General features: G+C 45.4%; 1 protein-coding gene across 5 annotated transcripts in view; it reads left to right on the top strand.

Annotated features, from left to right (window-relative positions):
* Positions 1 to 27,948, top strand: part of LOC115166810 (zinc finger protein 609) — a 109,595-nt gene that overhangs the window by 73,650 nt on the left and 7,997 nt on the right. For all 5 annotated transcript variants that reach the window (XR_003870366.1, XM_029720650.1, XM_029720647.1 and 2 more), the window contains 3 exons: positions 1,165 to 1,387; positions 20,602 to 20,689; positions 25,450 to 27,835. Coding sequence is in view for 4 of the 5 variants with exons in the window: in XM_029720650.1 (XP_029576510.1) it covers positions 1,165 to 1,387; positions 20,602 to 20,689; positions 25,450 to 27,835 (2,697 nt within the window). In the remaining variant the exon portion in view is untranslated. The remainder of the gene's footprint in view (positions 1 to 1,164; positions 1,388 to 20,601; positions 20,690 to 25,449; positions 27,836 to 27,948) is intronic.

The following is a 27,948-nucleotide window of genomic DNA, read 5'->3' on the forward strand; positions in this document are numbered from 1 at the left end:
TATCTCTCTCGTGCGGTATCTCTCTGATGCATTGAGCGCACACACACCGTCTCTCTTCCCTGTACCGTCATAGTGCCTCGGAATCAATTACGGTTCCTCGCCGCCTGTTCCTTCACCACAACCAAGTCTTTAATTGAGGGAATTAGTGAGTGAGTCCATGAGATGATGCAGTGTCAGATCTGGCTGAATTCGTGATGATCAGTTCATGAGATGATGCGGTGTCAGATCTGGCTGAATTCGTGATGATCAGTCCATGAGATGATGCGGTGTCAGATCTGGCTGAATTCGTGATGATCAGTCCATGAGATGATGCGGTGTCAGATCTGGCTGAATTCGTGATGATCAGTCCATGAGATGATGCGGTGTCAGATCTGGCTGAATTCGTGATGATCAGTCCATGAGATGATGCGGTGTCAGATCTGGCTGAATTCGTGATGATCAGTCCATGAGATGATGCGGTGTCAGATCTGGCTGAATTAGTGATGATCAGTCCATGAGATGATGCGGTGTCAGATCTGGCTGAATTCGTGATGATCAGTCCATGAGATGATGCGGTGTCCGATCTGGCTGAATTAGTGATGATCAGTCCATGAGATGATGCGGTGTCAGATCTGGCTGAATTCGTGATGATCAGTCCATGAGATGATGCAGTGTCAGATCTGGCTGAATTCGTGATGATCAGTCCATGAGATGATGCGGTGTCAGATCTGGCTGAATTCGTGATGATCAGTCCATGAGATGATGCGGTGTCAGAGATCTGTCTGAATGAGTGATGATCAGTCCATGAGATGTGGTGCCAGATCTGTGTGGCAAGAGAAGAGCGGGAGAGACGAGAGGGAGACCAGAGGAGGGAGAGTGCTTAACACCAGTCTCTCTCTCCTTCTCTGACCTCCAGTGGTTGGGATTGAAGCAGTTCAATGCCTTCCTGTCTGCTAATCATGGTGGTGGAGCAGAGAGAGGGAGAGAGGGGCCAAGTCCACACAACAACCACCCTTTGACTAATCAAGGCATCAGTTTACATCCAGGCCTTACTGGCATTCCTGGATGTCTCTCATGCGTTGAGACGCACTTCCTCTCTGTGGCATCCCCTCCCACACAGTATCTGCTGCTGTATACAGAGCTTTTTAAGTGATGTCTCGTGTGTCTTCCCCTTCTCTCTTGCAGATGGAATCTCCTGTCTCCACACCGGCCCCTCCCCCCCTCCACCTCCTGGCCGCCGTGGGGGACAACATCGCGTCCCCGTGCGAGCAGATAATGGTGCGCACTCGCTCGGTGGCGTCCAACACATCAGACGCGTCCCTGGCAACGGAGCCCGATTGCCTTGGTCCTTGCGAGCCCGGGACTAGCGTCAACCTGGAGGGCATTGTGTGGCAAGAGACCGAAGACGGTGAGTAGGCTAACGTTAGTCCCTGCATAGCCCGACAATTGTTGCCACTGGTGTTCCTTTTGAACAGACAGAACAGCTGTGTTGTATTGGGCCTCAACAGGTTTTGTTCAGTCTGGGCCTTGAAGATAACAGAAAGCACTTGTTTTACTCTGCCCACGGGTAAAGACGTGCATCACCTCAAACATTGGTTCATTCAAGCCTTCCACTGAGGTCAAAGTTCAAGGTCTGTTGTGGGACTATAATAACTAGCTTTCTCAGGAATTTGCCTTAAGGTTCATGTTATGCTGCAAAGACTGACCTATTGAAGGTCTCCTGACTCAAACCATGACTGGTGAAGCTGCTTTGTCAATGAAATCACACAACTGTGGGCGGGTTTGGCCTAACTGTGGACGGGCTTGGCCTCTTATATTCCATGTTACACAATTCGGCCAATTTTAGCAGTAGTTCGCACTTGGCAGGTAGATGGGATCTTCCTGGATAGAAAGATGGACAGTTCCTAGATGACTTAATGATTTGTTAATATCCATACTAGAGGTCGACTGATTAATCATAATGGCCGATTTCAAGTTTTCATAACAATCGGTATTTTTGGACAACGATTTGCCGATATTTTCTTTTTATACACTTTTATTTAACTAGGCAAGTCAGTTAAGAACACATTCTTATTTTCAATGACGGTCTAGGAATGGTGGGTTAACTGCCTTGTTCAGGTGCAGAACGACAGATTTTTACCTTGTTAGCTCAGGGATTCAATCTTGCAACCTTACGGTTAACTAGTCCAACACTCTAACCACCTGCTTTACATTGCACTCCACGAGGAACCTGCCTGTTACGCGAATGCAGTAAGAAGCCAAGGTAAGTTGCTAGCTAGCATTAAACTTATCTTATAAAAAACAATCAATCAATCATAAACACTAGTTAACTACACATGGTTGATGATATTACTAGTTTATCTAGCCTGTCCTGCGTTGCATATAATCGATGCGGTGCGCATTCGCGAAAAAGGACTGACATTGCTCCGTGTACCTAACCATAAACATAAATTTCTTTCTTAACCTCTCTAGTACATGTGGGACGAACTCGTCCCACCTACGTAACAGCCACTGAAATCCAGTGGCGCGATTTTTGAATCGTTAGAAATGCTATAACTTCAATTTCTCAAACATATGACTATTTCACAGCTATTTAAAGACAAGAATCTCGTTAATCTAACCCCACTGTCCGATTTCAAAAAGGCTTTACAACAAAAGCAAAACATTAGATTATGTCAGCAGAGTACCCAGCCAGAAATAATCACACAGCCATTTTTCAAGCTAGCATATCATGTCACATAAACCCAAACCACAGCTAAATGCAGCACTAACCTTTTATAATCTTCATCAGATGACACACCTAGGACATTGTGTTATACAATACATGCATGTCTGTTCAATCAAGTTCATATTTATATCAAAAACCAGCTTTTTACATTAGCATGTGACGTTCAGAAAAAGCATAACCACCGCAAACTTCCGGTGAATTTACTAACAGTTTGCTAAATTACTCACGATAAACGTTCACAAAAAGCATAACAATTATTTTAAGAATTATAGATACATTACCCCTCTATGCACTCGATATGTCCGATTTTAAAATAGCTTTTCGGATGAAGCACATTTTGCAATAATCTAAGTACATAGCCCGGCATTACAGGGCTAGCTATTTAGACACCCACCCAGGTCAGCCTCCACCAAAATCACATTTCCTATAAGAAAGATGTTCTTACCTTGCTTGTTCTTCATCAGAATACACTGCCAGGACTTCTACTTCAATAACAAATGTTGGTTTGGTCCCAAATAATCCATCGTTATGTTCCAACAGCGACGTTTTGTTCGTGAGTTCTAGAATGCTTTTTCGCGGTGTCGCGCATGGCGCATTGGCGTGTCAAAAATGTCTAAATATTCCATTACCGTACTTCGAAGCATGTCAACCGCTGTTTAAAACCAATTTTTATGCCATTTATGTCATAGAGAAGTGTTAATATTCCGACCGGGAGTATGCATTGAGCCTAAACAGCCGAATAAAATTTCTCCTCAGAAGCGACTCATGCACGCGCATCATTGAAAGGTCCTCCGAGCATCCACTTACAAAAGGCGATAATATATTTCAACCTGAGGTTCCCTCGTAAACCTTCAGTTATTTCGCGGGCTCTGAGAGCCTATTGGAGCCCTGGGAATTGTCACGTTACAGCTAAGATCCTTACTTTTCAATAAAAAGAGGTAAGACGCACGACTCCTTGTCAGACAGGGTACTTCCTGCTTGAAACCTTGTCAGGTTTTTGCCTGCCATAGGAGTTCTGTTATACTCACAGACACCATTCAAACAGTTTTAGAAAATTCAGAGTGTTTTCTATCCAAACCTGAACAATAATATGCATATTCTAGCTTCTGAGTTGGTGTAGGAGGCCGTTAAAAATGGGAACATATTTTTTCCAAAATTCTCAATACTGCCCCCTATACCAAACAGGTTAAAATCAATACACAAGTATATATTTTTAAACCTGCATATTTAGTTAATATTGCCTGCTAACATGAATTTCTTTTAACTAGGGAAAATGTGTCATCTCTTGCAACAGAGTCAGGGTATATGCAGCAGTTTGGGCCGCCTGGCTCGTTGCGAACTGTGTGAAGACTATTTCTTCCTAACAAAGACAGCCAACTTCGCCAAACGGGGGATGATTTAACAAAAGCGCATTTGCGAAAAAAGCACAATCGTTGCACGACTGTACCTAACCATAAACATCAATGCCTTTCTTAAAATCAATACACAGAAGTATATATTTTTAAACCTGCATATTTAGCTAAAAGAAATCCAGGTTAGCAGGTAATATTAACCAGGTGAAATTGTGTCACTTATCTTGCGTTCATTGCACGCAGAGTCAGGGTATATCCAACAGTTTGGGCCGCCTGGCTCGTTGCGAACTAATTTGCCAGAATTTTACGTAATTATGACATAACATTGAAGGTTGTGCAATGTAACAGGAATATTTAGACTTAGGGATGCCACCCGTTAGATAAAATACGGAACGGTTCCATATTTCACTGAAAGAAAAAGCGTTTTGTTTACGAGGTGATTGTTTCCGGATTTGACCATATTAATGACCAAAGGCTCGTATTTCTGTGTGTTTGTTATATTATAATTAAGTCTATGATTTGATAGAGCAGTCTGACTGAGTGGTGGTAGGCACCAGCAGGCTCGTAAGCATTCATTCAAACAGCTCTTTCGTGCATTTTGCCAGCAGCTCTTCGCAATGCTTCAAGCATTGCGCTGTTTATGACTTCAAGCCTATCAACTCCCAAGATTAGGCTGGTGTAACCAATGTGAAATGGCTAGCTAGTTAGCCGAGTGCGCGCTAATAGCGTTTCAAACGTCACTCGCTCTGAGACTTGGAGTAGTTGTTCGCCTTGCTCTGCATGGGTAACGCTGCATCAAGGGTGGCTGTTGTCGATGTTTTCCTGATTCGAGCCCAGGTAGGAGCGAGGAGAGGGACGGAAGCTATACTGTTATACTGACAATACTAAAGTGCCTATAAGAACATCCAATAGTCAAAGGTATATGAAATACAAATCGTATTGAGAGAAATAGTCCTATAATTCCTATAATAACTACAACCTAAAACTTCTTACTTGGGAATATTGAAGACTCATATTAAAAGGAACCACCAGCTTTCATATGTTCCCATGTTCTGAGCAAGGAACTTAAACGTTAGCTTTCTTACATGGCACATATTGCACTTTTACTTTCTTCTCCAACACTTTGTTTTTGCATTATTTAAACCAAATTGAACATGATTCATTATTTATTTGAGGCTAAATTCATTTTATTGATGTATTATATTAAGTTAAAATAAGTGTTCATTCAGTATTGTTGTAATTGTCATTATTACAAATACATTGAAAAAAATCAGCCGATTAATCGGCATCGTCTTTTTTTGGTATCGTGTTGAAAAATCATAATCGGTCGACCTCTAATCCATACTCAACAGAACCCCTGGCAACACAAAGCCAGACTTCTTTTCAACTCTGCCTGATGGGTAGTAGGCCATTGGCAACTCTCCCACAACGTCGGTCTGAGTGAAACACTACTTCTTTGATCACACACATGCTATACATTCATTCCATTTGAAATGTGTATCACCAGCAGACCCAGTTTACAGGGCCTGAATAACTTCCCCTAATCTTCTGTCACACATGTAAAATAATGCAAACACCTAATCTTCAAAGCGGTGCATGTTCAATCGCTCAGTAGGCATGCGGGGTACAAATCGCCCACACAGCCACAGTCAGTGCGCCCTTCGATGCGCCCGTTCTGAGCCACTGAATATAAAGGCCGCCGCCTCATCAACATTCCCAGTCCTCCATGGCGGCTCCAGCCGTGGGCACTGGGTCTTATTTATCCCAGTCCTCCATGGCGGCTCCAGCCGTGGGCACTGGGTCTTGTTCATCCCAGTCCTCTATGGCGGCTCCAGCCGTGGGCACTGGGTCTTGTTCATCCCAGTCCTCTATGGCGGCTCCAGCCGTGGGCACTGGGTCTTATTCATCCCAGTCCTCCATGGCGGCTCCAGCCGTGGGCACTGGGTCTTATTCATCCCAGTCCTCCATGGCGGCTCCAGCCTCAGGGAGAGCACACAGCCAGCTGCCCCCTGACTCGGTCTCCCAGCAAGGGAAGAGAAAGCGACTGCCGGGTCAGGGAGGTTGTTGGGAGGATGAGGAGGCGGCTCCAGACAAGGCTACTACATCTGTTAGTGACATGTCTGTGGCTGCAAGCCAGCCAGCCAGCACCTACTATGAGTGCTGTTTGGCTCGCTCTCCCTGGGGGCTGTTTGGCTCGCTCTCCCTGGGGGCTGTTTGGCTCGCTCTCCCTGGGGGCTGTTTGGTAGTGGTTGATAGACCCCAGTGTGCTAATGTGATTCCACTCTGCTGGGCTCAGGGAGGAGGTGGGAGGGGGTCAGTGGTTTCAGAGCAGGGAGGAGGTGGGCGGGGGTCAGTAGTTTCAGAGGAGGTGGGAGGGGGTCAGTGTTTTCAGAGCAGGGAGGAGGTGGGAGGGGGTCAGTGGTTTCAGAACGGGGAGGAGGTGGGAGGGGGTCAGTGGTTTCAGAGCGGGGAGGAGGTGGGAGGGGGATCAGTGGTTTCAGAGCGGGGAGGAGGTGGGAGGGGGATCAGTGGTTTCAGAGCGGAGAGGAGGTGGGAGGGGGTCAGTGGTTTCAGAGCGGGGAGGAGGTGGGAGGGGGTCAGTGGTTTCAGAACGGGGAGGAGGTGGGAGGGGGTCAGTGGTTTCAGAGCGGGGAGGAGGTGGGAGGGGGATCAGTGGTTTCAGAGCGGGGAGGAGGTGGGAGGGGGATCAGTGGTTTCAGAGCGGAGAGGAGGTGGGAGGGGGTCAGTGGTTTCAGAGCGGGGAGGAGGTGGGAGGGGGTCAGTGGTTTCAGAGCGGGGAGGAGGTGGGAGGGGGTCAGTGGTTTCAGAGCGGGGAGGAGGTGGGAGGGGGTCAGTGGTTTCAGAGCAGGGAGGAGGTGGGAGGGGGTCAGTGGTTTCAGAGCAGGGAGGAGGTGGGAGGGGGTCAGTGGTTTCAGAGCAGGTGGGAGGGGGGTCAGTGGTTTCAGAGCGGGAGGAGGTGGCAGGGGGTCAGTGGTTTCAGAGCGGGAGGAGGTGGCAGGGGGTCAGTAGTTTCAGAGCGGGGAGGAGGTGGGAGGGGGTCAGTAGTTTCAGAGCGGGGAGGGGGTCAGTGGTTTCAGAGCAGGGAGGAGGTGGGAGGGGGTCAGTGGTTTCAGAGCAGGGAGGAGGTGGGAGGGGTCAGTGGTTTCAGAGCAGGTGGGAGGGGGGTCAGTGGTTTCAGAGCGGGAGGAGGTGGGAGGGGGTCAGTGGTTTCAGAGCGGGAGGAGGTGGCAGGGGGTCAGTAGTTTCAGAGCGGGGAGGAGGTGGGAGGGGGTCAGTAGTTTCAGAGCGGGGAGGGGGTCAGTGGTTTCAGAGCGGGGAGGAGGTGGGTGGGGGTCAGCTGTTTCAGAGCGGGGAGGAGGTGGGAGGGGGTCAGTGGTTTCAGAGCGGGAGGAGGTGGGAGGGGTCAGTAGTTTCAGAGCGGGAGGAGGTGGGAGGGGTCAGTAGTTTCAGAGCGGGAGGAGGTGGGAGGGGTCAGTAGTTTCAGAGCGGTGGGAGGGGGTCAGTGGTTTCAGAGCAGGGAGGAGGAAGGAGGGGGTCAGTAGTTTCAGAGCAGGGAGGAGGTGGGAGGGGGTCAGTGGTTTCAGAGCAGGGAGGAGGTGGGAGGGGGTCAGTGGTTTCAGAGCAGGGAGGAGGGGGTCAGTGGTTTCAGAGGAGGGGGTCAGTGGTTTCAGAGCGGGGAGGAGGTGGGAGGGGGTCAGTGGTTTCAGAGCAGGGAGGAGGTGGGAGGGGGGTCAGTGGTTTCAGAGCAGGGAGGAGGTCGTAGGGGGTCAGTGGTTTCAGAGCGGGGGGATTGGGAGGAGAAGCACTCTGTTCTGCAGGTGTAGACTGTTGTTATGGTCCCCGGTGCTGGAGAAACATTTGGGGTTGCCGAAGTGCATATCCCCTCGCTTTGAAGCCAGTGTTTTGTCTCTCTGAAGTGGACAGATCTATATCTCAGTGACACCCTATGTGGGTGGACAGTGAGCGGAACAAACAAGTCCTCTGGTAGAGATCACATAGATAAAAGCACTTTAAAACACCTCCCCATAGCTTGTAACACATCTCTACATTTATTTTTGTTTGTTTAAAAAAATGTGTACCTTTTTTATTTAGTCAGGTAAGATTGATAAGAACACATTTTCTTTTATAATAGCATAGATTCTCCTATGCTAGTTTTATCCACAGTTGAACAACAACCTATTGGCTAGGGTTTAATCGGAGCCCAGTTACTCAGTTCCTTTTCAAGGCTCTATGTTCCCCTTCTCCACCGAGAGAGACTTAAAAACACACAACTTAACACATGGGAACCAAATGAGTAAACCTAGGCATGAGCAGAGCAACGCTCCGCAGAGCCCCAGAGCCAATCAAAGAACAGTGTGATTAGCTGTGATGTTAAGCAGTTCTGCCTCCTCCTGCATGGCAACTCTCACATGGAGCTGCTCAGGCATGCAGTGTGGCGAGCATGTAGCTTGTTTAGCATGCCGCACAACAGCTGCATTTTCACCTCTGCCTTTTGCCCTTGTGGGAGTCAATGAACAACAGACACCAGTTAAACGTCTGCACCTCGCCGGAATGAAGCGCTCCAGAGAAAGGAAGGGTGGTTGAGGTGGAGGGAAAAAAAGAAGAATCTAGTCCCAAAAAAACATGCCCTGCCGGATTCACCTTTTCCCCAGGCTTCTGATATTATGTCTAGTCTCAGCATGAATGATTTATCCAATGTAATATGCGCTTAAAGGTAACAACCTAGATAAATTTGACCTCCAAATGACCACCTTTTAAAGGTAAGTTATGCATCCGTATGTGAATCAATTAGCTTTTCACCCATGTGAAGGAGCTTGTGCAGTCTCCACCCTCTGACACATTCAACCCTGAACATGAGAGAGGCGAAAAGAGAGAAGGAGAGTTTGGCATGAAGGTGTTTGTCGGCTGGCTTGAAGTGCAGGAAATGAAGACTAAGGGAGGAGCAGGAATGGTATTTTAAGGCTGAGCTCTGACACACATCCCTCAGCGTGGATATGGTGACAGGCTAGGGTCTCCGCTGCAGTGCCCTGGTCCAACCTTCCCAGGCCTCGCACGCCGCTGATACTTCCAAAATGTCAGCTCTGAAAATCGTAGGAAAGTTTATTGCTCTTGAAGTGCGGCCCAGAAAGCCTCTCGCTCCGAGGGCCAGGGAACACAGCTGATTCCCAGCCAACGCTGCAGCCCACGCCAAAGCTGTTTTACCCCTGTCAACCTCTCTTTCTCTCTCCACACACAGCAGACTATTCCCCTAGCGGTCACACAGGCACTATGCCTTAATAGATCAATAATACAGGCTGATTGTTTATACATTTACATCATTGGAGGATTAAGACTGTTAGCTTTAGCCGCCGTAGTTATTTGGCATTGGAGCAGAAAAAGAGGTCGCTACAAAACGGATATTATCATATAAACATTTGGAGAAGTCTTTTAAGCAGTGCTGACTTGTCAGTGTTTGGAGGAAGCATGTTGTATGAAAGGTCCTCTGGGTTCTGGAGCTCACTGCCGGCCATGCTGTCTTACTCTTTTCATCACCCCCACCTGTCAAAGGCTTCATTGAAATGTTTTTCTAAAGGGGTGACGCCTTGCTCTCGTTGAGCTTGCTCAGTGCTATGTCCTTGATGTACCGGAGCGAACATTGACAGGGGGCCCGTAGCTGTCTACACTGGCCAGCGAGGAAGAAGGGGAGGGGAAAAAATCGAACTCTTGTTTTAAGAGTAGAGGAGGACATGTCAGGAAGAATTAAATGGATGTTCAATTGAGCCTTGACTTTCTCCCTTCACCTCCTTCCCTCCACCTCCTTCCTCCTTTCTGTAGTCTTCACTTCATATCAATGGGCTTTGTCCAATTGTCAAAGTGGCCAATTTCCCGAGTGCTGCTTGCAGCTCACCACACAAGACACATTTGGAATTGAAATTCCATGCTGTCCAGAGGGCAGGCCCATTCTTTCTGGCTGACAACTGCGATCTTCCATACACTCCAATAGACCGCAACCTTAACCCACTCCAATAGACCGCAACCTTAACCCACTCCAATAGACCGCAACCTTAACCCACTCCAATAGACCGCAACCTTAACCCACTCCAATAGACCGCAACCTTAACCCACTCCAATAGACCGCAACCTTAACCCACTCCAATAGACCGCAACCTTAACCCACTCCAATAGACCGCAACCTTAACCCACTCCAATAGACCGCAACCTTAACCCACTCCAATAGACCGCAACCTTAACCCACTCCAATAGACCGCAACCTTAACCCACTCCAATAGACCGCAACCTTAACCCACTCCAATAGACCACAACCTTAACCCACTCCAATATACTTGATGTAAAAGCAATAGAGGAGCCAGATGGCCCCTGACCACTGAAGTCATTAACCTCTCTAGGGTGTGTGGAACGAAATCGTCCCACCTACGTAACAGCCAGTGGAATCCTGTGGCGCGTTATTCAAATACCTTAGAAATGCTATTACTTCAATTTCTCAAACATATGACTATTTTACAGCATTTTAAAGACAAGACTCTCGTTAATCTAACCACACTGTCCGATTTCAAAAAGGCTTTACAACGAAAGCAAAACATTAGATTATGTCAGCAGAGTACCCAGACAGAAATAATCAGACACCCATTTTTCAAGTTAGCATATAATGTCACATAAACCCAAACCACAGCTAAATGCAGCACTAACCTTTGATGATCTTCATCAGATGACACTTCTAGGACATTATGTTATACAATACATGCATGTTTTGTTCAATCAAGTTCATATTTATATCAAAAACCAGCTTTTTACATTAGCATGTGACTAGCATGTGACTAGCATTCCCACCGAACACTTCCGGTGAATTTACTAAATTACTCACGATAAACGTTCACAAAAAACAATTATTTTAAGAATTATAGATACAGAACTCCTCTATGCACTCGCTATGTCCGATTTTAAAATAGCTTTTCGGTGAAAGCACATTTTGCAATATTCTAAGTAGATAGCTAGCCCTGTGATGCCGGGCTATTTAGACACCCACCAAGTTTAGCCCACACCAAAGTCAGATTTACTATAAGAAAAATGTTATTACCTTTGCTGTTCTTCGTCAGAATGCACTCCCAGGACTTCTACTTCAACAACAAATGTTGGTTTGGTTCAAAATAATCCATAGTTATATCCAAATAGCGGCGTTTTGTTCGTGCGTTCAAGACACTATCCGAAAGGGTAAAGAAGGGTGACGCGCCCGACGCGTTTCGTGACAAAAAATGTCAAAATATTCCATTACCGTACTTCGAAGCATGTCAACCGCTGTTTAAAATCAATTTTTATGCGATTTTTCTCGTAAATAAGCGATAATATTCCGACCGGGAAATCGTGTTTTAGTACAAAGAGAGAGAAAATAAAAACATGGTGTCGCCTCGTGTACGCGCCTCAGTCTGATTGTCCTCTGATAGACCACTTACCAAAGGCGCTAATGTTTTTCAGCCAGGGGCTGGAATTACATCATTCAGCTTTTTCCCGGGTTCTGAGAGCCTATGGGAGCCATAGGAAGTGTCACGTTACAGCAAAGATCCTAAGTTTTCAATAAACAGAGCCAAGAAGCCCAAGGAATGGTCAGAGAGGGCACTTCCTGTACAGAATCTTCTCAGGTTTTTGCCTGCCATATGAGTTCTGTTATACTCACAGACACCATTCAAACAGTTTTAGAAACTTTAGGGTGTTTTCTATCCAAAGGCAATAATTATATGCATATTCTAGTTTCTGGGCAGTAGTAATAACCAGATTAAATCGGGTACGTTTTTTTTATCCGGCTGTGTAAATACTGCCCCCTAGCCCTAACAGGTTAAGAGATACCATGTTACACACCACAACTACCATTTGACTAATGTTCTTTTGACAAACTCGACCCTCCCCACTCCCCATTCATTTATCATAAAGAGATGGAAAGTTGGAAGTTTTGGACTTGAACCTTGAGATTTAACCAATACATCAGTATTTTCTTTGTTCAGTGCCGCTCCAAAAGTAATTTATCATGTACATTCAATAGAAATGTCAAACAGGAAATGTTATCAATTTATCCTCTCCTGTATGTTGCTTTCAGAATGTTGAGTGCACATTTGTACAGAGTGACTTACACACAATAAGACCCAACAGGAGCTCATTTTCAGGAGAAAAACGTTTTTCTGCTAACAACATTACCATGTGAAATGCACACACATAACCCGGATATCACCCAAACCATGGAAAAATATGACCTTTCAGACTTAGCTTTTCTGGTGAAAATGTTAAAACGGCAAGTTAATCAAATGTTGAACTGAGGTCATAGTTTGAGGATGTGTTACACACACAGCGCCCAATAGAAACGTATGTATCTATTAACCCTTCATCACCCGATGTGAGACAATGCATGATGAAACAAGCCTTGGATTTCAACTTCCACTCTGATTTTAATGTATGGTGGCTGATGGGAAATCAATGTTACTAGTATGCTTTCAGACATTGACAGCACAAGAACTAAAGCCACTGATGTGTTCTTTAAATTGAGACTCATATTTTAATTTGAATGCCACTAAGTTTGATATGCATCTTGCGCACATCAAAGTATTTCACCATTTCAAATGACACATGAATTGAATCTTTCTAGCTAGCTTTTTGTTGCACACCATTAATGCCAGCTTCAGTATTAGCACAATGCCTGTATCATTCCCCTGTAGTTAACTGATGTGTATCCCTTACATACCACCATCATCTAACACTGTTCTAACACCATTAATGCCAGCTCCAGTATTAGCACAATGGCTGTATCATTCCCCTGTAGTTAACTAATGTGTATCCACACCATTTTTCTCAGAGTTTTCTCTTATCTCCACGGTCCCTTGATGAACCAGGCTGTCATGGCAACATGGCTGGTGTGAGCAAAGTGCTTTAACCCCCACAGGGACACGTAGAGGTTTACAAACCTTATTAGCAGGCATATTTACATCAGTCGCTCGCTGTGTGTGCACACTGATAATTACCTCAGCTGATTGTACGGCACGTTTTCTCAGGGCTTTTAGCAGGATTATTAAATCAATTTACACAACCTTTTCTCTTAACCGAAACTTTAAATAAAACCGTTTGTGTTCAACCTTCTCTTATTTCAGTGACATGATGCCATGATTGATAATTTGGCTTAGCTGCATTTGTAGCAGTTAGAGATTGAAACAAACTCATATTATCTCTGAACCTTAAAGGGGCTAAACAAGTGGCGGGCTGACCAGTTTGTTGTTGTTTCAACTGCATATCAAATGAAATCTAATTTGATTTGTCACATGCGCCGAATACAACTGGTGTAGAGCTTACGTGAAATGCTTTCTTACAAGCCCTTAACCTGCAGTTCAAGAAATAGATTTAAGTAAAGATTTACAAATAATAAAATAAATAGTAACACAACAAAATAGCAATAACGAGGCTATATACGGGGTACCAGTACCGAGTCAATGTGTGGGGGTACAGGTTAGTCGAAGTGACTGCATAGATAATAAACAGCGAGAAGGAGCATTGTAAAAACAAAGGATGTGGGGTTGGGGGTGTAAATAGTCTGGGTGGCTACCCTCTGTAGCGGGGATGCAACCAGTCAGTATGCTCTCGACGGTTCAGCTGTAGAACTTCTTGAGGATCTGGGGACCCATGCCATATCTTTTCAGACTTCTGAGGGGGAAAAGGCTTTGTTGTGCCCTCTTCACATGTCTTGGTGTGTTTGGACCATAATAGTTTGTTGGTGATGTGGACACCACGGATCTTGAAACTCTCAACCCACTCCACTACCACAATGTCAATGGGGGCCTGTTCGGCCCTCCTTAATCTATAGTCCACAATCAGCTCCTTTGTCTTGCTTACATTGAGATGAGTTTGTTGACCTGGCAACACACTGCCAGGTCTCTGACCTTCTGCCTACAGGCTGTCTCATCGTTGTCGGTGATCAGGCCTACCACCGTTGTTGTCAGCAAACTTAATGATGGTGTTGGAGTCGTGTTTGGCCACGCAGTCGTGGGTGAACAGGGAGTACAGGAGGGGACTAAGCATGCATCCCATGTTGAGGATCAGCGTGGCAGATGTGTTGTTGCCTACCCTTAGAAAACTGGGGGCGGCCCGTCAGGAAGTCCAGGATCCAGTTGCAGAGGGAGGAGTTCAGTCTCAGGGTCCTTAGCTTAGTGATGAGCTTTGAGGGCACTATGGTGTTGAACGCTGAGCTGTAGTCAATGAATAGCATTCTCACATAGGTGTTTCTTTTGTCCAGGTGGGAAAGGGCAGTGTGGAGTGCGTTTGAGATTGCATCAAATACCACCTAACGAGGGTGGTATTTGAAGAATCAACATGTAATACCCACAGGAGACTGGATGGCAGCTCTGTTCTACTGTTCACTCGTCGTCCAATGAAAATGCAGTTAAGAACATTAGTGTTTGATTTTAGTTTGAATATAGAAGTTTGTGTGTAGTGGAAAGCAAAGCTTTTTGTTGATGATCAGACCTGAAGTTAATGATCAGACCTGAAGTTGCTTCAGCTGTTGGGGCGGTATGCGAATTGGAGCGGGTCTAGGGTTTCCGGGATGGTGGTACTGTGAGCCATGACCAGCCTTTCGAAGCACTTCATGGCCGCCGACGTGAGTGCTTAGTCATTTAGGCATGTTACCTTTGCTTTCTTGGACACAGGGACTGTGGAGGTCTGCTTGAAACGTGTAGTTATTAGATTCGGTCAGGGAGAGGTTGAAAATATCAGATTGCCCCTTTGATTGGAATGGTCAGAGTAAAGGCCAAAGTCATTTTGATCCATGTGGAGCAGGAGAAATCTGAGGTACCTGAAGGACTTGTATTTGCTTTAAACCTTCATAATCACAGTCGGAGATGGAGAATGCTGAGAAGTGGCTAAAGGCGTGTTCAGTAGGAGAGGTTCAGCCGTGTCCCTGTGACCGGCAGGCTTGACCAGCTGCAGGGGAGCTGATTATGGAGCTCCCAGTAACCTAATGAAACGTGTCAGTGGGGACCTGGGAGCCGCTGACCCATGCATCCAGGAGCAACCTCCTGACTGATATTCTCTGCCATTAGGGTCTTATTCATTAGTAGTATACAAGAACCAAGGAGCCCAGTGGTGGAGGGTTTAGGGACAGGGGCGCTATTTGTTGCCCAGTGGAAATGAGAGGTGAAATACAGGCCAATCGTTCTCATTAATGTTGGTTTCAATCACTTGGCTCAGGCGACCCTAATGAGGTTGATGGAAAGGGGGGAGGAGGAAGAGGGGGTAAAGGGAGGGTGGAGGGTGAAAGGGGGAGGGTGGGCCACTGGTATCTCTGCCTGCTTCCCCCACTGAACTCTCATTTGAAAGGGTTGACCTTGTTTTTTTTAACTGACCCTGTCTGGTCCCTTTACTGCAAACAAGTCCAGAGACTACACCGAGAGAGATCACGCGTCTGGTCCCTTTACTGCAAACAAGTCCAGAGACTACACAGAGAGAGATCACACGTCTGGTCCCTTTACTGCAAACAAGTCTAGAGACTACACCGAGAGAGATCACAAACACTCGTCTTCTCGATAATCAAGCTACAAACACCTTGAGGATTTCAGCCTGTCAGTTTAACTGCCTTCTGAACTGTTGAAATGATCTGCTTCATTTGTTATGTTCTAGGATGACTTTGTTTGCTGATATTGGCGTTGAGATTTTGGCAAGGAGTGCATTGGTGATTATTAAGTTATGTTTCCATATGTACGCCGACACGGCTACAATAAACCCCTTTCCTAACCTGATTAGCTGTACAGTTTAGCAGATAGTATTTCGATCAACATTTTTTGTTGCTTTTAATACGTATTAACACGCGCATACAAATTCTGCCAATATTGGAGCACAGCACAGTCACTGAGTGAGTTAAATGCTGACAAAATGCCAAAGACAACATAGCTGTTCAGTTGCTTTTTCCTATTCAGCCAGTATTGGCTGCCAGTATCATTTTGCATTAGCTTGTCTGTCGAGGGGGGGGGGGGCAGGGTGTTAAAGGTGCTGGATAAGCCCTCTAACGTCACGCAAGGCCAAACTCAATGGCCTGGCCGGCCCATCGCAATGCTTTCCAGTTGGTGCCGGTTGAAAGAGCAAGGGCTGGGGGTGAGCACTAGTGTTTACCATCTGGACTGGAGTAGGACGGGGCCAGTGGCCAAGTGTCACCAGGTTCCTGTAAACGTATGTAGAAATGCCTTATACGCTCACCAACTGGCAACCACTTTCAGTGCCAGAGGCAGTCCTGCAGCAGAAAGACAGACGAGACCTGCACTAGGGAAGATGGAGGGGAGAGGGTTCGACACAGGAAAAGGAGAGGAGGGGGAGAAAGAGGTTTCTTGAGCTAATAAAATACGTGCAGGAATGGAAGCTGCCAGCCAGCATTCTTGTGCTATTAGACAAGTTACTTCACTGCAGACTCCAGTTTCTACTGCAGTGCTGAGATGGCATGCTGAGGTCACCGGGCTGTGGGCTAATAAATCTAGGCTGTTTTTAAACCAGACTACTTGCTCTCGTCTGCAACCCTATGCTTTTTTTTGTAGGTGTTTTTATTATTGAATTTGTCAACGAAAAAAATGACTTACCTTGCAAATTATCACCTGTCATAAATTCTCATCAGCTTTAGATAAGTTTGTCATATTATGATCAGCCTTAAACAGTTATGTTTTTATTTTATGTGTGGTCATTGATGAGTAACAAAGTTCTGGAGAGAGGTGTAGCAGACTTAACCTATCAGTGTTGGTGTATCTTGTATTCTCCAAACTGATGTGATTTCCACTAGTGTGTGTGATTTTGGCTATTGTATGATCTCACCTCAAGTCATCCCATTGGATGATCTCACCTCAAGCTAAAGTTGGATTTAATGTGCCAGGTCATATATCTCCTAGCCTGGTCATGCATGCCTAGAAAAACGAGTGGTTCTGAGTGCTGCCAACTTGACTCCAGTGAAATGACAACACAGTAACCCCCTAGTCAGCCGCAGTCAGCCACATACCAGAACAGTTGAGGATATTCCTGCTTCTCTTCTGCAGCGCTGGCTGCTGATGCCCAGAACATCAGACATTAATTTAACAATATCTTTGCTCTGGCACTCCGCTAAGGCCTCCTAGCAGAATCATTAAGCTCTGCTGGATCGTTACACCCTCAGGCTGAGTATGAACTACAGAGCCATCACTAAAGCAAAGGCCTCATATGTGTTTTTCCCTGTAATAGCACAATCTTTTTCTCACTGTGAAGTCTGATGCTTGGTAACAAAGTCAAGACGGAGGGCAGAAAATCTTTTCAAATACGAATAAGAAAACTATCGGTGCTACCGAAGCATCTTGCAGTGGTAATGTAGAACCGACAACATTACAATAGACAGCAGTAATGTAGAACCGACAACATTACAATAGACAGCAGTAATGTAGAACCGACAACATTACAATAGACAGCAGTAATGTAGAACCGACAACATTACAATAGACAGCAGTAATGTAGAACCGACAACATTATAATAGACAGCAGTAATGTAGAACCGACAACATTACAATAGACAGCAGTAATGTAGAACCGACAACATTACAATAGACAGCAGTAATGTAGAACCGACAACATTACAATAGATAGCAGTAATGGAGAACTGACAACATTATAATAGACTGGAGTAATGGAGAACTGACAACATTATAATAGACTGCAGTAATGTAGAACCGACAACATTACAATAGACTGCAGTAATGGAGAACTGACAACATTACAATAGACAGCAGTAATGTAGAACCGACAACATTACAATAGACAGCAGTAATGGAGAACTGACAACATTATAATAGACAGCAGTAATGTAGAACCGACAACATTACAATAGACAGCATTAATGGAGAACTGACAACATTATAATAGACTGCAGTAATGTAGAACCGACAACATTACAATAGACAGCAGTAATGGAGAACTGACAACATTATAATAGACTGGAGTAATGGTGAACTGACAACATTATAATAGACTGCAGTAATGTAGAACCGACAACATTATAATAGACTGCAGGAATGGTGAACTGACAACATTATAATAGACTGCAGTAATGGAGAACTGACAACATAATAGACTGCAGTAATGGAGAACTGACAACATTATAATAGACTGCAGTAATGGAGAACTGACAACATTATAATAGACTGGAGTAATGGAGAACTGACAACATTACAATAGATAGCAGTAATGGAGAACTGACAACATTATAATAGACTGGAGTAATGGAGAACTGACAACATTATAATAGACTGCAGTAATGGAGAACTGACAACATTACAATAGACAGCAGTAATGGAGAACTGACAACATTATAATAGACAGCAGTAATGGACAACTGACAACATTATAATAGACTGGAGTAATGGAGAACTGACAACATTATAATAGACAGCAGTAATGGACAACTGACAACATTATAATAGACTGCAGTAATGTGGAACTGACAACATTATAATAGACAGCAGTAATGTGGAACTGACAACATTATAATAGACAGCAGTAATGGGGAACTGACAACATTATAATAGACAGCAGTAATGGAGAACTGACAACATTATAATAGACAGCAGTAATGGACAACTGACAACATTATAATAGACTGGAGTAATGGAGAACTGACAACATTATAATAGACAGCAGTAATGGACAACTGACAACATTATAATAGACTGCAGTAATGTAGAACCGACAACATTACAATAGACAGCAGTAATGGAGAACTGACAACATTATAATAGACTGGAGTAATGGTGAACTGACAACATTATAATAGACTGCAGTAATGTAGAACCGACAACATTATAATAGACTGCAGGAATGGTGAACTGACAACATTATAATAGACTGCAGTAATGGAGAACTGACAACATAATAGACTGCAGTAATGGAGAACTGACAACATTATAATAGACAGCAGTAATGTAGAACCGACAACATTACAATAGACAGCAGTAATGGAGAACTGACAACATTATAATAGACTGCAGTAATGTAGAACCGACAACATTACAATAGACAGCAGTAATGGAGAACTGACAACATTATAATAGACTGGAGTAATGGTGAACTGACAACATTATAATAGACTGCAGTAATGTAGAACCGACAACATTATAATAGACTGCAGGAATGGTGAACTGACAACATTATAATAGACTGCAGTAATGGAGAACTGACAACATAATAGACTGCAGTAATGGAGAACTGACAACATTATAATAGACTGCAGTAATGGAGAACTGACAACATTATAATAGACTGGAGTAATGGAGAACTGACAACATTACAATAGATAGCAGTAATGGAGAACTGACAACATTATAATAGACTGGAGTAATGGAGAACTGACAACATTATAATAGACTGCAGTAATGGAGAACTGACAACATTACAATAGACAGCAGTAATGGAGAACTGACAACATTATAATAGACAGCAGTAATGGACAACTAACAACATTATAATAGACTGGAGTAATGGAGAACTGACAACATTATAATAGACAGCAGTAATGGACAACTGACAACATTATAATAGACTGCAGTAATGGAGAACTGACAACATTATAATAGACTGCAGTAATGTGGAACTGACAACATTATAATAGACAGCAGTAATGTGGAACTGACAACATTATAATAGACAGCAGTAATGGAGAACTGACAACATTATAATAGACAGCAGTAATGGAGAACTGACAACATTATAATAGACAGCAGTAATGGACAACTGACAACATTATAATAGACTGGAGTAATGGAGAACTGACAACATTATAATAGACAGCAGTAATGGACAACTGACAACATTATAATAGACTGCAGTAATGGAGAACTGACAACATTATAATAGACTGCAGTAATGTGGAACTGACAACATTACAATAGACAGCAGTAATGTGGAACTGACAACATTATAATAGACTGCAGTAATGTGGAACTGACAACATTATAATAGACAGCAGTAATGGAGAACTGACAACATTATAATAGACAGCAGTAATGGAGAACTGACAACATTATAATAGACAGCAGTAATGGAGAACTGACAACATTATAATAGACAGCAGTAATGGGGAACTGACAACATTATAATATACTGCAGTAATGTGGAACTGACAACATTATAATAGACAGCAGTAATGGAGAACTGACAACATTATAATAGACAGCAGTAATGGGGAACTGACAACATTATAATAGGGAGGCTGCTTTGGGAGTATGTCCAGGAACCTCTGTCTGATCTATTTAAATGGGAGCTGTTGCGGTGGCCCCGGTTAGTTGCGGTGGCCCCGGTTAGTTGCGGTGGCCCCGGTTAGTTGCGGTGGCCCCGGTTAGTTGAAGAATACAACGTGAGGTCATTCTTAATGATGGAGCAACTGTTAAATTCTGTCTTGTCACTATGGTGTGAATGTGAGATCATTAATCCAGATTATGTATAGTAGTCTCGTTACTCTTATGAATGACAAATTTAAGACTTGTTCTTTTCCTACAGGCATGCTGGTGGTGAATGTGACCTGGAGGAACAAGAGCTACGTCGGCACCCTGTTGGACTGTACTCGACACGATTGGGCACCTCCCAGGTAAGCGCGTTTCAATACATTATCTCCACTGTTATTCCAAACTGTTCACATTTTTGTACTTTGTCCTTCATTAATTGGATTCAACTGAACATTTTGAAATAAGGTGTCGACGTTAGGCATATGGCTTCCGTATACTGAATTGTATTTGAAAAAGGTTCGCTGGCCGTAATCTTTACACCGTATCATAAGTCATGTAGTTAGTAGTGTTTGATGTATAATAAGAGCATTACCAAGGGCCATCAAACATCAGATACTCCATTTAAAAAATAAAAAATAAACATTTACCCTTCCAGCACTTGGTTCCTCACCTTTCCTTGCATAAAGAGGGAACTCCGATATGAATCTACCAATCTGCCACCTATATCACGCTAGCTGTTGGATATTAGTCCTCACCTCTCTGTCTCTAGGGGGCCAGCAGTGCTTGCCTATCCACTGTAGTCTTTAACTTGGGCTCGGAGATACATTCTGCAAACTGCTGACGTCCCGAGAGGAAGTGATAGAAATAGAATCCTCCAACAAGCCAGATTGCCGGATCCAATTATTGCGCTAATAGCTTTTCCCAACACTGTATCACATTCTGCACTGCCGTGGTGGGACCACGCCGCCTATCAGCAGCATTGTCTCAGCACTGGCTCATTTTCTCATGCTCTTTTTTTCTTCTACGCGAGATATCTTCATTCCAGGAGTCCCCATCTCATTTAACTACCGCAGAGAGTTTAGCTTACATTTTTTGATAGACCATACCACTCAAGCGCTGCACATCCACGGCCAACTTGAGTCACTCTCAAAACGGCTCACTGTGTACAAGGAAACGTGGGAGAATGACTGTGTGTTTGGAAAGTCTATCGCTTTTATCCTGTGACAGACTGGCTTTCAGAATTGCATTGTAGTTGGGCTTACTGTGACACAGTTTGATTGAAGGCTCTCAGCAAAGTAACAGCTCAACAAACTTTCAGGAAACCAAATCCGCAGGCTCTCCAGCTCCACGATGAGTAATGACTAATGAGTCTGGATTCCTCAATCTCCGAGGGCCTACGGATTTACTCTCATCCCCTGTTGCTGGTGAAATAGTTTGGAGTGATTGGAGGGGGAAGTTATGAGTCATCCCAGGCCCCGGTGTCTTTGTCACGGACTGTTAACCTTCACTGCTGGGATAATTACATTATTATCATAGAGACATGGGGGCCCATCTCTATTTTAGGGATGTGAATTATGCTACTTATGATTTACCAGGCAGGTACACTGCATGATCAAAAGTATGTGGACACCTGCTCGTCGAACATATCATTCCAAAATCATGGGCATTAAGAGTTGGTCCCCCCGTTGCTGCTATAAAAGCTTTCCACTGCGGGGACTTGCTTCCATTCAGCCACGAGCATTAGTGAAGTCTGGCACTGATGTTGGGCGATTAGGCCTGGCTCGCAGTTGCATTACAATTCATCCCAAAGGTGGTTGATGGAGTTAAGGTCAGGGCTCTGTGTAGGCCAGTCAAGTTCTTCCACACCAATCGTCAAACTTTGTGCACGGGAGCATTGTCATGCTGAAACAGAAAAGGGCCTTCCCAAAGCTGTCATTGTATGTTGTTGCTTTATAGTTGGCACTATGCATTGGGGCACAGGTAGCGTTCTCCTGGCGTCCGCCAAACCCAGATTCGTCCATCGGATTGCCAGATGGTGACGCGTTATTCATCACTCCAGAGAGCGCATTTCCATTGCTCCGGAGTCCAGTGGCGGCGAGCTTTACACCACTCCGGCCGACGGTTGCCATTGCGCTTGGTGATCTTAGGCTTGTGTGCAGCTGCTCGGCCATGGAAACACATTTCATGACGTTCCCAACGAACAGTTCTTGTGCTGACGTTGCTTCCAGAGGCAGTTTGGAACTTTATAGTGAGTGTTGCAACAGAGGACAGATGATTTTTATACACTTCAGCACTCGGCAGTCCCGTTCTGTGAACTTGTGTGGCTTACCAGTTCGCTGCTTAGCCGTTGTTGCTTCTAAACGTTTCCACTTCACACTAACAGCACTTATAGTTGACCGGGGTAGCTTTAGCAGGGCAGAAATTTGACGAACTGACTTGGTGAAAACGTGGCATCCCATGACGGTGCCACATTGAAAGTCGCTGAGCTCTTCAGTAAGGCCATTGTACTGCCAATGTTTGACTATGGAGATCGCATGGCTGTGTGCTAGATGTTATACACCTGTCAGCAACGGGTTTGGCGGAAATAGAATCCACTAATCTGAAGGGAGTCCACATACCTTTTGTGTATATATAGTGTAGATGTTCACCCTCTTCCTTCTGCAACTAATGTTCACTCTTTATTTGGTCAAATGAAAGACAAAAGGAATTCCACCCCATATTTTTTGTGTAAGGCTTGATGATACAGACCCAATTTAATGTTGTCTTATCTAGAAATGTAGAATTTGAGCATTACTTTTGAGCAAATCATTAACCAGGTTTCCTTCCAACCATTTCATGTGAATTAATTACCTGACGCATGAAAACAGTCACAGCTGGGCTGATGGAAACAGGATATGCCGATACAATTTTAAAAACGGTGACAGACTGTTTGTTCGACATGGTGGGATCTTTTTGTGTCGGGGAAATTGATTGTGAGAAATGGTGGTCGAAACGCCTTTATGCGCAAATATTGATGTAATAACCATCATACTGAAATAAACGTATGTTGTGTGGTCCTCCCACTACGACTCAGGAAAGCATGCAGTTTATTAGGCTACAGATGATATGTTGTGTGGTCCTCCCACTACGACTCAGGAAAGCATGCCGTTTATTAGGCTACAGATGAAATAAGTTATGATGAACTTCACAGGGTGGTGAAAGTGCAAGGTAATGAGCTTGATGCTCCTTTCCAATAAATATCGAGGGTCTTATTCTGGTGACAGGATGATCGATGCTTTGCTGCCATTTGACAAATACAAATAATATTGCTCTTATCCATAATAATCTCATAATGAAGGTAGCCTACCCACACTGTATCTGCCAGCTGTTGGGTAAAGTGCACGTGCCAAGATCAGAGTGGGCACCCTTGCTCTAAAACCAAAAGGCTTTGTGACAAAATATATGTTTATGTGCACTATGTCATCACACACAGCCTTTTATCCACAAGTTAATTTGATGGAAACCCAACTCTGGTGGAAAATGTGCATATTCTCATCAAAATCTGTCGCAAATTGGATGGAAACCTAGCTATTTAGTGTAATTTGTATTCTGCCTACATTTCTGTCAGTCAACCCTTTTTTAACCCCTGTGCCATCCAGCGAAAAATCCTATCGCCATTAGCATAACAAAATGTAATCATTTTTTTTTTCCATTTTTTTTTTCAAATTATATCGTTTTATAGATACACCTCTCCTGAATCGAACCACGTTGTCCGATTTCAAAAAGGCTTTACAGCAAAAGGAAAACATTAGATTATGTTAGAGGAGTATATCGTAAAAGTAGCCACATAGCCATTTTCCGACCAACCACATGCATCACAAATAACCAAAAAACAGCTAAATGCAGCACTAACCTTTGACAATCTTCATCAGATGACACACCTAGGACATCATGTTACACAATGCATGCATTCTTTTGTTCGATAAAGTTCATATTTATATATAAAAACAGCATTTTACATTGGTGCGTAACGTTGACTAACTATTTTCCCTCAAATGCATCCGATGAAACAGCGCTACAATTTACTAAATTACTATTCGAAAACATTTTTAAAATGTAATATTGTCATTCTAAGATTTATAGATGAATATCTCTTGAAAGCACCTGTAATGCCAGATTTAAAAATAACTTTACTGGGTAATCACACTTTGCGATAAAAGGGGATGCGATACTCAGAACAATAGGCTAGCAATACAGGTCAGCTCCATCTTGGAACAATCGCATATCAAATCTAGTCTTGTATACTATTGTCAATAATCCCTTACCTTTGATTATCTTCATCCTTAGGCACTTCCAGGAATCCCAGGTCCACAACAAATGTATTTTCGTTCGAAAAAGTTCATCCTTTATGTTCCATTAGCTTGTTGTTGTTAGCGCGTTCTGAAGGCTGCACCAAAAGTTCCGACGTGCGCGGGGCTACTCTTTCAACAAAATGCTTTTTTTTCTTATTTAGGTTCGTTCAAACATGTCAAACGTTGTATAACATAAATCTTTAGGGCCTTTTTCAACTAGAGCTCCAATAAGATTCGAGGGGGACAATTGCATTGTGTTTCAAAACGTTTCGAAAGGGGAGGGTAGCTAGGGGCGCCGGCGTCATAATGGTGATGGCCCTCTCCGTGTGACCACGTTCCACAGCGTGTCATTGTGTCAGTTTTCACAGTAGAAGGCTCAAATCACTTTGTAAAGACTGGGGACATCTAGTGGAAGCCTTAGGAAGTGCTCAATGAACCATAGCTCATGGTGTGATTAATAGGCAACGTGATGAAGTTGAGTCCGCAATTCAGAATTCCACTTCCTGTTTCGATCTGTCTCGGGGTTTTGACTGCCATATGAGTTCTGTTATACTCAGACACCATTCAAACAGTTTTAGAAACTTTAGGGTGTTTTCTATCCACAAGTATTAATTATATGCATATCCTAGCTTCTGAGTTTGAGTAGTAGGCCGTTTAAAATGGGCACAATTTTTTTTACAAAAATCGCTGTAGCGCCCCCTATCCTAGGGGAACGCCAAGAGGTTAAATGACGCTTGTTTTTGGCATGGGTAATGTAATTTGCTAACGTCTACTTCCTCTTGTCTCCTCAGGTTCTGTGAGTCTCCCACCAGTGACTTGGAAATGAGGAATGGCCGGGGCCGGGGCAAGAGGATGAGGCCCAACAGCAACACACCCGTCAACGAGAACAGCAACTCGTCGGACAACAAGGGCAGCGGCACCAGCAAGACACGTGCCGCCAACAACAACAGTAAGGGCCGGCGGGGCAGCCAGACGTCGTCGGAGCGCCGCACGCCGCCCAACAGCAACACAGAGGACGTCAAGGCCAGCCCCTCATCGGCCAGCAAGCGCAAGTCCAAACCTGCCTCAGACATGGAGCCCAACTCCAGCTCTGAGGACACCAAAGGCAACAAGCGCATGCGCACCAACTCCAACAGCGGAGGAGGAGGGGCGCCTCCCCCTGTCCTTCCCCCCATCCCCTCAATTAAAACTGAGCCCCCGACGCTCGACCGCAACTGCCCCTCGCCGGTCCTCATCGACTGCCCGCACCCCGGCTGCAACAAGAAGTACAAGCACATCAACGGCCTCAAGTACCACCAGGCACGTGCACACAACGACGACGACGACATCAAGCTGGACCTGGATGGGGACAGTGAGTACGGGGAGGACTCCACGCTTCACCCTGAGCCGGGGAACTGCAACGGGGCCTCCAGTTCTCACAAAGGCTGCCTGTCTCCCGCACGGTCCGTCACCCCCAAAGGAAGGGGCTTGGACTGCCAGAGTCCGTCTCCTTCCCCAAGCAAGTTTGGTTCCAAACACAGTAAAAAGAAAGGTGGTGACGCTGACCCTGAAGCAAGCGGCATGCCGATGGAAGGCTGTGACGACGGGCCCTGTCTCACCGACGAGGCCAGCAACGATGGCATGGAAAAGTCCAAGTCCCACAAAAAGTCCAAGACCGACAAACTTTCTCAGAAGAACATGAAGTCATTGTCCCGGCCTGTACCCCCAGGGAGCGTAGCTTCCCAGCAGCTCTACTCCTTACAGGCTGCCTCTTTCCCTGCAGGGGGGAACCCCAATGCCTCCCTAGGGATCCCCCCTATGATACAGGGCATCCCCAAAAGCCCCCAGATGAAGGGCGCCCAGCCCACCAAACCCCCTGCCGCGATGGGAGACCCTGCCGCGCTGAACCCTGCTTCCGGTGCCTCAAAAGAAAAGAAGAAGAAGGAGAAGAAGAAGAGAGACAGCAGGAAGGAGGCAGACAGCCCCAAGCCTCCGGGGAAAGGGGGGAAACCAGAAGAAGGCAAGAGCCCCTACTCTGAGTCCTCAGAGCCAGGAAAAGGTGACGGGCTACTTAACGGCTCCTCGGACCCCCACCAGAGCCGTCTTGCCAGCATCAAGGCAGAGGCGGATAAGATCTACAGCTTCACCGACAATGCCCCCAGTCTGTCCATAGGGGTGGCCAGCCGGATTGAGGGCACGGGAATGCCTCAGCCACTCACGCCCCTCCACGTGGTCACCCAGAATGGTGGCGGAGCAGACAACTCCTCAGTCAAGACCAACAGCCCGGCGTACTCGGACATCTCGGACGCAGGGGAGGACGGCGAGGGCAGACTTGTGGAAGGGGTGAAGGTCAAGGTGGAGGATCAAGGCATCAGAGAAGGAGCCAAGAAAGCTTTGTTCCCCAGCCAGACGCCCAACAAGGAGTCTCCGTACTATGCCGGCTATGAGGCTTACTACTCGCCCAACTACACCTGCCCCAGCCCGGGTGCCGCCAACCCGGGCATGCCGCACACCGAGAGTCCGGCGGTGAAAGTGAAGCGTGAGGACGAACAGGAGAATGTGGAAGACAAGGTCAAAGTGGAGCCTCACGAAGATCGCAAACCCGAGATGAACGCCTCCAGTCAACAACAACAACAACAACATCATCATCAGCAGCAGCAACAGTCAGTCATCCAACAGCGCTCCAACATGTACATGCAGCCTCTCTATTACAACCAGTACTCCTACGTTCCCCCGTACGCCTACCACCCGGACCAGGCCTACCACAACCACCTGCTCAACACCAACCCAGCCTACCGGCACCAGTACGAGGAGCGCCAGCGCCAGGTGATCTCTGAGCAGCACAGGGCGGCAGTGGCGGAGAAGAAGAGCTCTGACGCGGCGGCCATGAAGGAACGCGAGGCCTCCATGAAGGAGGAGTGGAAGCAGAAGGCCTTGGGGCCGCCCACTCTCTCCAAGGCCCCTGGCAAGACAGACAGCCTGGCCAACAAGACCCAACAGAACCAGGGTAAGACCAGAGACTCTCCATCGGAGCCCTCCAAGGCCTCCGCCACTGGCCTGAAAGGAGAGGTATCTAAGTCCCAGCAGGCCGAAGGGCTGAAGATGAAGCTGAGTGAAGGGGGGCACCATGGGAAGGAGGACTCCAAGCCAAGCCTGGACTCCAGAGCGGGGATAGAGCAAGCCATGTGGTACAGACAGGTAAAAATAAAAAAACATACCCTATTATTCATACTTAGGTGTGTTTTTATATTCTATTATTTGTATATATTTTATTATGTTAATGATTACAGTGTAATGTGGTGATTGATGCT

This window comes from Salmo trutta, chromosome 29 (genome assembly GCF_901001165.1).
Source record: "Salmo trutta chromosome 29, fSalTru1.1, whole genome shotgun sequence".
NCBI lineage: Eukaryota > Metazoa > Chordata > Actinopteri > Salmoniformes > Salmonidae > Salmo > Salmo trutta.